This window comes from Barbus barbus (genome assembly GCF_936440315.1).
Source record: "Barbus barbus genome assembly, chromosome: 38".
Classification (NCBI taxonomy): Eukaryota; Metazoa; Chordata; class Actinopteri; order Cypriniformes; family Cyprinidae; genus Barbus; species Barbus barbus.
In genome coordinates this window covers 21,791,519-21,802,652 of record NC_136716.1, presented here as the reverse complement: position 1 = coordinate 21,802,652, position 11,134 = coordinate 21,791,519, and the positions used below count along the sequence as shown (strand labels likewise).

Sequence of the window (11,134 nt, the reverse complement as noted above, 5' to 3'; positions counted from 1 at the left end):
CGGTTCTTTTGAACAGTTCGTTTCGAACGCCGCTCGGACAAATTCAGTTCAATACCTGCACGAATTGTTGCATGAACTGATTCAACCGATTCATTGAAAAGAATCGAGTTAAACTAAAGACTCGTTCATACGAGAGTGAAGTTAGAGATTATGAACAGACGTAAAGAAAGAGCGAGATGTGCTTCAAATTCAAAGTCGCGACTCCAAACGTGATAGTGATGATAAAAACTGCATAACACTTAAGGATGTTTGTCCGTGCCCAGCATTTTATTTTTACACTTGATCATTGTTGAGAATATTCTTTTTGTGCCTCAGTGGAAGCAAGAACATCTGTCCTTTTGTATATTTGAGTTTACCTGCTCAGTGCATTGTGACCCTAAACCACAAAACCAGTCATACGGGTACATTTGTGAAATTTAGATTTATACATTATATAATAAATGAGCTTAGAATAAATTAGCTTTCCATGATACAACTATGTATCTGAGGGGTGCCAAAAAAAAAATACTGAGAAAATCACCTTTAAAGTTGTCTAAATTAAGCCCTTAGCACTGCATATTACTGATCAAAAATTAAGTTGAACATGATCTTTAGGTAAAGGAACACTCCACTTTTTTTGAAAATAAGCTCATTTTACCTGAATGGATTCAAAAACGGAAAACTCAACTGTTTAACTCTAGGGAGTTGTAAAATGAGCCTATTTCCAAAAAAAGTGGAGCGTTCCTTTAATATTCTAATGATTTTTTGGCATAAAAGAAAAATCTATAATTTTGACCCATGCAATTTATTGTTGGCTATTGCTACAAATATACCCGTGCTACTTAAGACTGGCTTTGTGGTCCAGGTTCACATATAGTATTTGATTCGAGACTAAGAATGGTAGTGGACAATGGTAAATTTATCGTATTCATTCTAGAACATTTTTTATTTATTTATTGTACTTTTTAAAAAATGTTTAAAACCTTGAATATTTACAAGTTTAAATGCAAAAACTCATAAATCAAAAAAGTTTGGACTCCAATGTGTGCATATAATTAAATGGTGATTTCAATTTCTTGTTTGTTTTAAGTGTTTCATAATATTTGTGTATTGTGTGAAAAAAGAAATTATAAAAGCATAAAATCTTGTAACAAAAGGAGATTCAGTATTTCATGTATTTCTATCAAAACAACACTGCACAAATACAGGATATTACAATAAGGCTTTATCTATCATATACAGTATACTGTTAATACAAACGATAAACTATATTTTTATAATATAGAATATATAACAATGCAATATATGTATTGTGCTCAAAAACACCTGATGCACGCTTCAGAAGATGTCCAATCCACTCAAGTTCTGAATTTTCATACAAACCATTCTGTATGTTTGAACCCAGCGGCTGTGGCGATTAAAAAAAAAAATACTTCCAAAATTATTAGCACTTGACATAATTCTTTCATTACACCAATACTGTGAATTAAAGTGGTTTCACACTCACCTATACGGTTAACAATCTCTTCACACTCACTACTTGTGGCAGCCTGTAGGACCACACAACAGAAGCCTGACTGTTTGCCTGCTTGCGGTGAATCTCTGAAACCAATTACATGGTTAGTACTGAAAACACAAAGCCTGGAAGAAATGTCACCAATAAGCAGATAAACCAGTCACATAACCCGTCTGCCATTTATTCAAACTCCAACACCATATCGAATACTGAAAGCTAGTAATTATCTGCGTTTTAACTGAAAGAGAGTTTCATATCTGAGAGAAACATTAGACATTTCAAGAAAGAAAGCTTAGCATAAAACAGCATGCCATGCATTTAATTTTAATGACTTGAATCGACATCTATCTACAATATTTTCTCGAAATACTTACAGTACACAAAAAGCAAAAATGGTTAAATCAGGTTGGCTTCCAAACCTCCCAACACATGATATCTCAGGGAAATGGTGTTGAAACAGCTCCTGGTCAAAAGGAGAAACTTTGGCTTAAAATAACTCACCTTTAACCTAAGTTATTTGCATTTAGCATTGAAAAACACAAACCTGCTTATTAGATTTATCTATGCAGGTAAGATGAGTCTCCTTTATATCCAGCAGTACTTCCTATATGACAAAATCAGAAAGCATGCATGATAAATAGGTCTTGAAATTAGCTTACATATATGTCTCTCAACATAAAACTCACTTTGTAGATATACCTTTCTTGCCTGACGGCTCTTCAGAACCACAGGAATGACATGCTGCAGGATCTCCTTACCTCCATACTTAAAATTAAACAAAAATAACATTCATATTCAATAATCACATGCTTTAGGATCACATATTAACTAAAAAATACACATGCATGGATTAAAGTGAAACAAGAGCACCATAAAGAGAGATGTTTACACAACTACTGTACCATTCCTATGTTTGCTTTTCCTAAGAGGTGCACGCCATACAGGATCCTGTTAATGAAACACGATCAAACAGTTATAGGCTCGAGCTGTTTATAGTAATTGTGACTAATACAATTGGAAACATACATGACATCTTTACTGAGAGTACCTGCCATCTTTCACACACTGTGTCTGCCCTCTCTTCTGACCTGCAGTTCTGTCCTGCTGAGAGGCTGGTTTTGGGCCAAACTGAAGTGAGGGATTTTCCTGTTTGAGCTGCTGTAAGTGTTTGACCAGTGGCTGATAGATAGACCCATCTTCTCGTCTCCAGCGTATCAAGTGAATGGAAAGGGGCTGACCCTTCAGCTTAGACAGAACCACACCTGCCTTTGGATGGGAAAAGTGTGTGGCCTGTTAGTCAGATATTGAGAGCTATAGTTATTTTTTTCCACATTTTTCACAGATCTCGTTTTTTATTGTTGTTTGAAGCATTTCCTGCCATAACCGATATGCAATCTCCTGATCAATCCCCAGCCGGGAGCAGTAAAAAATGGTCAGATAAGATAGAAGTTGGTTTTAATGATCTTTTAGCACAGGGACTTCAACATCTCCAGGATAAGAAGGTCAAGAGACAGAAGAAGAAGGAACGGAGGAAGCGGACCTAAAAGGGGACCGGAGGACCAAAAGATCTTCTTCAAAATGAGAGCAATTCTGAAGTTAATGAGGAAACAAGAATTGGTGAATAAAAGAATAATGAAGTTAATGAGGGAAATACTTAAGTTGTATGATTTTTCAGCTGAATTACAAATGGTGACAAATGAATTAGAAACAATAGAACTTCAAACTCCCATCATGGACATGTGAATGCTAGATGCTGTACCGAAAAAGTATGTGCTGTATATTTAAGAGCACGAGTATTGATTGCTTTGTGGTTATTTTGTTCGTTTTGTAAGAGAGCGGTCGAAACTAGGAGATGCATTTTGCAACCTGTTTGCAGAATGGAATTTCTAGCTGAGGCCGAGACTTAAAGTGTTACTCGCTCCTGCTAGAGGTGTGATATAGTGGTTCAGACAAGTGTATACAAGATTTGTATATGTTTTCTAAGGTGTTGCTGCTTTCCTTATAGTTTAAAATAGCAATCTGCATGCTTGCTGTCTGAAGGTGTTATAATTTTTTCTGTTGAACTTCTAACCCTGCCTTGTGCGGCTTCTGTAGCAAAGGTTAACTTTCTTGCCTGCACGAGCAGCGGAGTATGATAGATGAGAATCAGGGGATCTAGCCCTTTAATCAGGTATATCAAATATAACATGTTGTAAATCAGATTATCGAAAAAAAAAAATTAGGGTGGAGACTTGGTTCTATACAACAGTTGTTGATTGTATGTAGGCAGATCTGACTGTAAACGTGTGGGACAAATTAGGCCCATTGTCTATGGTTGATTGTGTGGCAATGTATGAAGCAAAGCTCACATAGAGGTCACTTTCAATCCAAGTAGTTTTCTGTTGGTCAATGCTGTGAAACCTGAATTTTGACATGATCTCTGCCCTAAACATACATGTGTCTGCTGGCCTGGAGAGGTCCATGCTCCTGTCTGAAGTGCATCTAGGCTATCTGTAGCACACATGGGTTCAGACAGCAAGCCTCAAAGCCTGGGAGTCAGACACTGCCCATCAAGTGTGGGGGTCACCTTCTCCACTAAGACCCAGTATCTAACACCCTGCAGCACTGACTTTCCTCAGCTGTGACCATGGCCTCGCATTTACCACACAAACACTTAAAGAAACAAAAATGTGTTTATGTCTCTCCTGCGGTGCTGAGAAACCGCTATATCACGTAACGTTAGTGTTGGATATCAACGAGCGTGACACGCCTGATCAATGCTTATTAGTCTCTGTTACTGGCAAGTATTAATACTCATAGATGACCAAAACTAGCTTTGCTATTGCCTGATTACATATCATTAGCTTAAATTTTGGTCTGTTTGTTGCATATTGTATGTCTTCAGAATATAGCACACAAATTGCATAACTATTTGTAATGGTACTTTTTCATTTCAGGAGCTGTGAAGTTTATTTTATCATCCACTTTGTGGAAAACAGCAGCTCTGACATTGTACCTAACATCCTTTTTACGTTTCCCAGAGGAAAGAAAACAAAATATGGTGGGAACAACATGAGGGTTGGTAAATGAATTCAAAACTGTAATTTTTGTGTGAAGTTGTGAACTATTCCTGACAGGAGCCATATGTTGTGATGAATGAGTCTTAGAATAAGCAAACACAATGAAGCTTATCATGATTAAATAATCAATTCAGATAACAATACACATATATAAAGCTGTCTCTAAGATTCATTTATGATGATATGGTGGGTCATGCAGGATGACACATTTTATGGGAAAGATTACTTCTGACCTGCCCATTGCTAGCATTCCTCAGTGATGTCCCATTGATTTGATCAATGATGTCACCGGGCTCAGCAAACATATCCACCTGAGCTTGACTACCCTGAAGCAGGTCCAGTACAAAGACGCGTCCATCTAGGTACCTTTAAAAAGAAAGATTATTAAAATATGCGATATGAATAGAAATGCTGATTCAGAATATTTGCTATTAATTCTAGAAAATTAAAAACTTGCAACGTGTAGCTGAGCATGACTTTTTCAACACAGACAGCAAAAAGGTGATCATAATGTGCGCACGTCATTTTTTTTTTAAATTGGCCAAAATGACATGAACAAATACAGCATTCAGAATTGAAAAGACATGCAAACATGCTAACCTGAGCACCATCCCCAGCTCTCGACAGGGAACAGCTTCATAGATTTGACACACCTAAAACACAAGCAAGGTTTGCAACATGCAATTCAGCATGACCTCTTCATGCACATAGGCCTACGGGTAAATCAAGTAAATCAGAACATTAAGATCATACCGGAAGCAGCCAGCTTTCATCCAAGAAGCTGCAGTTCTGAGATTAAAGTCACAAATAGTAAGAAATGAAGATCTCAAACTCGGCACAATGAAGCATACAGAAAATGCAGAGGATGAGCAGTTCATACCTCAATACTGATCTTAAAGTTCATTTCTGACAGCACCATAGACAGCGAAAGAAACGGTTCTGTTTGGAGACATTTGAGACAGCAATTACAGCAAAACAACAAGTATATAACTGCTAAACTATTTCAGGCAAACAAAAACACTCACCAACAAACTCCTCATTTCTCAGAATAGCAACATTAGGGCAATACCACTGTGAAGAAAAGAAATGATGTTGATTGTCTGTAAAAAAACATTTTCAATCATCACTTGAGTGTCTACTAACCTCGATGACTCTGTTTGTGTGCAGCAGGTGTTTTACAACATTTCCCAGGATTCTCCTCATCAGCATGAGCCGTATGAAGAAGCGTCCTCGGCCTTGAGAGGTGATGAGTTTGCTGCAGGCTGTGGTCTGCTGCACTGCCAAAGAAACTGAACTCAACCTTCAGGAGCAGACAGAGCATTCTGATCAGACAGACCACATTTAGATGCACTTTCTGTTCCATTTTCAGCAAATCTGTGGTTGTGATTAATCAAAAGATTTTATTTTTAAAATATAAAAACAAGAAGACAGACATTAGGGTCCAAAAGTATGAAAGTGAAAATGCATCTGGTATTTTATAATTTAATATATATTTTTATTGTGATTATCAGCATAACAATTTGGGAATGACAAAAAAACAACAATTTCAGAGATTAACTATTTTTTATCGTTCTTTTTCATTCTTTGTCATAGTTTAAGTTAGACTTTTAAACCTACACGTTATGTTACGCTAAAAATGAAAAGCAATAAGTGCATAATCACTCACCTGCCACATGTGTCGTGGTGTAGAAGCTGTTCAAAACAATGCCAGTAATCTCTATGTGCCAAACTGAGAACAGGCTCTAAAAACATGAATGATTAATGTTCATAATGTAATAAACAACGTGTCACGTGCATACACTTTAACTTGCTTGTATACTAAAATTTTAACTAAGATTAAAATGAAAAAAATAAAAGTACATCTAAAAATAAAAACTACTGTTTCAAAATATTAATAAAAACAATAATTTTATCTCAGTGAGACTAAAATAACAGACTTGGTGCTTGTCCTTTACTATCTTGTCCAACTAACACTTTAGGTTTGTAAAGAAATGCTTACGTTGATAGTTTATGTTTGTGTACTGGAGAAAATGAATTTGAAATACTGGATCATAATGCATAAAATCATGGCAAACATAAACTTTATGCTAAGTGCGTCCAAACATCTATTGTATATTGTAGACATCCTTATTATCTGTAAACTGCAATTAAAGTCATCCTGTAATGTGTATAGATTTTCCCACAGTGTGTGCCAGGTGTAATGACGCCTCTTATTTGAGTGTTTGTACTGTGTTTGCTGACAGGTGATGATGTGCAGGTGTACAGGAGAGTGTGTGTTGGTGTGTGGAGCTTACGCTGCAGTCCCTTTCGCAGTATAAGTTCCAGGAGCTCACAGCAGGATGCCAGATGTGGGCTGGAGTCAGTCACAGTGCCTTCCGATTTCAAATTCAGAATGCACACTGGGAATAAACAGGGAGGACGATGGTTAATGGTTAGTTTACTGTTTTTAATCACAAGATATTATGTAATGTAGGTGGAATAGACCTTGCTTCATTAACCCAGACCAAAACAGCACACACTGGCATACTGGGTTGCCCTGGAGCTCACCACAGCTGTGTGTGTCTTTTGTTTACCCCAGGAATATAGCGGGCCGTTCCTTCTGAGCAGCTTTTTAATTGTCAGTAAATGTGCACATGTATCAGAAAGATGTATTTTGCTGTTGCATCGTGTCTAACTTGTTTTTTAGCATCCAACACCATGAGCATCACATTTACACATAGAAACGTTACATTAGCGAAAAAGGTCTATTATTAAAACTGTGTATTAATGCATGGACAGCTGTTCATAAGTCACTTTGAAACCAAGCAGCTTTCTGTTGGTGAATGCACAAATTTGCTTGAACAACAAGCAAAATCTGCATGGGGAATTTTAAAACTAAATTTGCACATGAAATTTCACAGAGCAATGATAAATGTGACCCCACCTTAAAAGGTGTATTAAAAACAGCTAGATGAAGAGTACTAGTCAGGGGTGCATTTCCAAAAAGCATCGTTAGCTATGGCCATTAGCTCCATTGAACTCTATTGGTAACAATGGAACTTGTGACCATATAGTTGTTTTTGGGAAACGTACCCCCAGATTAGACGCCATATTGAATCTATGAGGGATAGCTGTATCTGAAATCGAATACTTCTCTATATTATTGTGCATAAAACAGTACGCCAAAAGATAGTATTTGAAAAACAGTAGATGAAAAGTACCTGGATGACCTGTTTCATAAAACAATAAGTTTGCCAGGTTTATTTCAGTTATCAGTTGATTTGGTTCAAAATAAGGCAGACTAACTGAAATATGGCTTATTTGGTAAACTTGTTTTATGAAACAGTTCATTGTTTTCTTCAAGTGGAAATGGAAAACCTGAAATTTAGCTGGAGTGGAGTGATAGAACATTTTTGTTCCAGTTTGTTGTGTTAATTGGTGGGGGAATGTATGTTAATTATTATTATTACTGTTGTTGTTTAAAGTTGTATAAAATGGGTATTGCATAGCGAGATTTAAAGTGCAATGGCCTCGTGCTGATATAGCCTACTGCTTAAAATCCTCATTTATTACCATGGCATAAGTATGCATACTAATACTCAATATTCAAATGCTGTTTTTATTAAATATAATGTTAGTTTAACATATTTGGTTCCCGTGATTTACAAACAAACAAAAAATGTTGCAAATGACTCTGTCTCTACTACAGAGCAGCAATTTAAAAATCGCTTCCAATCATCAAAATGTCTTGTCTGAGTGCTAGCTATCTATCTACCAGCAGGCACTGCTAACCGAGCAGCAAGCACAAGCCTGGCATCTTCAGCTGCGTGACCAGAACCACAACTGGTCAGTAAAACAGCACATCGACGGTCAAATACAACCTTAAGTGTATGATAACATATAGGATGTGAAACGTACCTTTAAGTGTTTCGATAAGCGGGTCTTTTGCAGGCATTATTGTGAACGCGCATATTCCGCGACATCCATCCAGTTACAGTGAAAGCAAATACTAATAACCTGTCATCAAAGGTTGTTTTCTCAAGGATGGTTTATGAGTGAAATGTGATGCACATTCAGTGGTGACACCTGTCAAATATGTACATTAGTCAGTCTCTGCCGCCCCTTTGTGAACCCAAATGATATGATGGTGATGAAGCTGATGGTGGCGCCCTCTCTAACTCGACAGAAACTGTAAGGCTCCAAAACATATTCAAACTGTGGAAGAATTTGTTTTGAAAATAAGAAAAAAACAACTATAGCAACAATATAGCATAGTATAGGCTAATAAAGCATGTTTTTCTCTTTTAACTTGTGTAATGATATCTACTAGTGTAGGCTATAGATTCATTTTTTTCAATACGTTTCCATCACATCTCATTAAGTATTTTACATTTTAGACTTGAATGAAGAAATGAAATGGTAAGCTCCACTGTCCATATTATTTTCTTGTTTGGAAATAATAAAACATTCTGTTCACAAATTATATTTACCATTATTTATGTATGCCTGCTGGAAACTGACTATTTAACACAGTGGCATTATGTGTATAGGTACATCTAAAAAAAATTTAATATCGTGAAAAAGTTTTTCTTGTAACTTATTTCAAAAAGTGAAACTTTCATATATTTTAGATTCATTGCATGTAAAGTAAAACATTTCAAAAGTTTTTTTTGTTTTAATTTTGATGGTTAGAGCTTACAGCTCATGAAAGTCAAAAATCAGTATCTCAAAATATTAGAATATTTACATTTGAGTTTCAATAAATGACCATCCCTACAGTATAAATTCAGAGTATCTCTTGTTCTTTGAAACCACAATAATGGGAAAGACTGCTGACTTGGCAATGATCCAGAAGATGAACACTGACGCCCTCCACAAAGAGGGTAAGTCACAGAGGGTTATTACTGAAAGGTGTGGCTGTTTACAGAGTGCTGTATCGAAGCATATTAAATGCAAAGTTGACTGGAAGGAAGAATTTGGGTAGGAAAAGGTGCACAAGCAACAGGGATGACCGCAAGCTTGAGAATACTGTGAAGCAAAGCTGATTCAAACACTTGGGGGAGCTTCACAAGGAGTGGACTGAAGCTGGAGCTGCATCAAGAGTCACCACACTCAGACATCTTCAGGAAAAGGGCTACCAAGCCACTTCTGAACCAGAGACAACGTCAGTTAGCTAACAATTTTCTCCAACTGAATGAGAACAAGTCTGAGTTTATTTTATTTGGTAAAAAGGGATGTGTGGATGATGTCACTGACTGCCTGGGGTTACTTCCTGGGAAAAAGCTTTCTAGAGTGAAAAACCTTGGTGTCATTTTTGACTCTGAGCTCAAATTTGATCGTCAGATTAATGCTGTAGTTAAAAATAGTTTTTTCCATCTTAGATCTATATCTAAATTGAAGTCTATCCTTTCTTTTGATGATTTGGAGAAAGTTGTGCATGCTTTTGTGTCATCTCGTTTGGATTATTGCAATGCATTGTATCTGGATGTGAGTCAGGCCTCTCTCTCTCGCCTACAGCTTGTTCAGAATTCTGCTGCTAGGCTTTTAACGGGAACCAAGAAGAGAGAGCATATTACTCCTGTGCTTATCAAATTACACTGGCTTCCTGTACGATACAGGATTCATTATAAAGTGCTATTATATGTTTTTAAAGCTTTGCATGGTTTAGCACCAGAGTATATTTCTGATTTAATCAGTTTGCATCAATCCGATAGGTCTTTGCGTTCTAATGATCAATTGCATCTGATGGTCCCTCGATCTCGTTTAAAATGCAAAGGTGATCGGGCCTTTTCTGTTGCTGCTCCTAGGCTTTGGAATGATCTTCCTCTGTCTGTAAAATCTTCTCCTACACTTCCTGTATTTCAGAGTGCGCTTAAAACTCATTTGTTCACATTAGCATTTGAAAATGTTTTGTAATTTGTTTTGTTGTTGTTATGGTATATGTTTATGATGTTTTATGCTTGTCTTTATTCTTATATTTTTATTTAATCTTCCTGTACAGCACTTTGGTCTCCACATTGTGGTCTTGAAAGTGCTTTATAAATAAAGTTGAAGTTGAAGTTGAAAGTTGAAGTTGAAGAAGTGTCTTACCTGGGCTGTGGAGAAAAAGACTGGACTGTTGCTCAGTGGTCCAAAGTCCTCTTTTCAGATGAAAGTAAATTTTGCATTTTATTTGGAAATCAAGGTCCCAGAGTCTGGAGGAAGACTGGAGAGGCACAGAATCCATGTTGCTTGAAGTCCAGTGTGAAGTTTCCGCAGTCAGTGATGATTTGAGCTGCCATGTCATCTGCTGGTGTTGGTCCACTGTGTTTTCTGAAGTTCACAGTCAACGCAGCCATCTACCAGGAGATTTTAGAGCACTTCATGCTTCCTTCTGCTGCCAAGCTTTATGGAGATGCTGATTTCATTTTCCAGCAGGATTTGGCACCTGCCCACACTGCCAAAGGTACCAAAAGCTGGTTCAATGACCATGGTGTTACTGTGCTTGATTGGCCAGCAAACTCGCCTGACCTGAACCCCATAGAGAATCTAAGGGGTAGTGTCAAGAGGAAGATGAGAGACACCAGACCCAACAATGCAGATGACCTAAAGGCTGCTGAGT

General features: G+C 37.1%; 1 protein-coding gene across 3 annotated transcripts; it reads right to left on the bottom strand.

Moving 5' to 3' along the window:
• Positions 1-1,126: 1,126 nt before the first annotated feature.
• Positions 1,127-8,714, bottom strand: LOC306858166 (uncharacterized protein). Of its 3 annotated transcripts, none has more exons than XM_079398564.1 (16): positions 8,452-8,714; positions 6,849-6,953; positions 6,221-6,296; positions 5,698-5,854; positions 5,580-5,625; positions 5,435-5,493; positions 5,308-5,343; positions 5,155-5,207; positions 4,788-4,920; positions 2,544-2,761; positions 2,398-2,443; positions 2,195-2,260; positions 2,040-2,099; positions 1,870-1,958; positions 1,487-1,581; positions 1,127-1,387 (listed from the first exon to the last, which is right to left on the bottom strand). In XM_079398564.1, the coding sequence occupies exons 1-16, from the start codon at positions 8,486-8,488 to the stop codon at positions 1,353-1,355; spliced, it is 1,311 nt and encodes a 436-aa protein (XP_079254690.1). In that variant the 5' UTR covers positions 8,489-8,714; the 3' UTR covers positions 1,127-1,352. The 3 variants fall into 3 exon arrangements, 2 of the variants coding, with proteins under 2 accessions (XP_079254690.1, XP_079254689.1); XR_013783194.1 differs by having other exon boundaries at positions 1,137-1,387; positions 2,182-2,260; positions 8,452-8,666; XM_079398563.1 differs by having other exon boundaries at positions 1,317-1,581.
• Between the last annotated feature and the right edge of the window lie 2,420 nt (positions 8,715-11,134).

Bases quoted from the DNA above. Each gene is read 5' to 3' on its own strand.
- LOC306858166 (XM_079398563.1), bottom strand. From the start codon at position 8,488: ATGCCTGCAAAAGACCCGCTTATCGAAACACTTAAAG. The intron at 5,344-5,434 runs GTATGAACTGCT...CTTTAATCTCAG, and splicing joins ACTTTAAGATCAGTATTGAG to AACTGCAGCTTCTTGGATGA. The intron at 1,582-1,869 runs GTAAGTATTTCG...AATTGGTTTCAG, and splicing joins ATTTTTGCTTTTTGTGTACT to AGATTCACCGCAAGCAGGCA.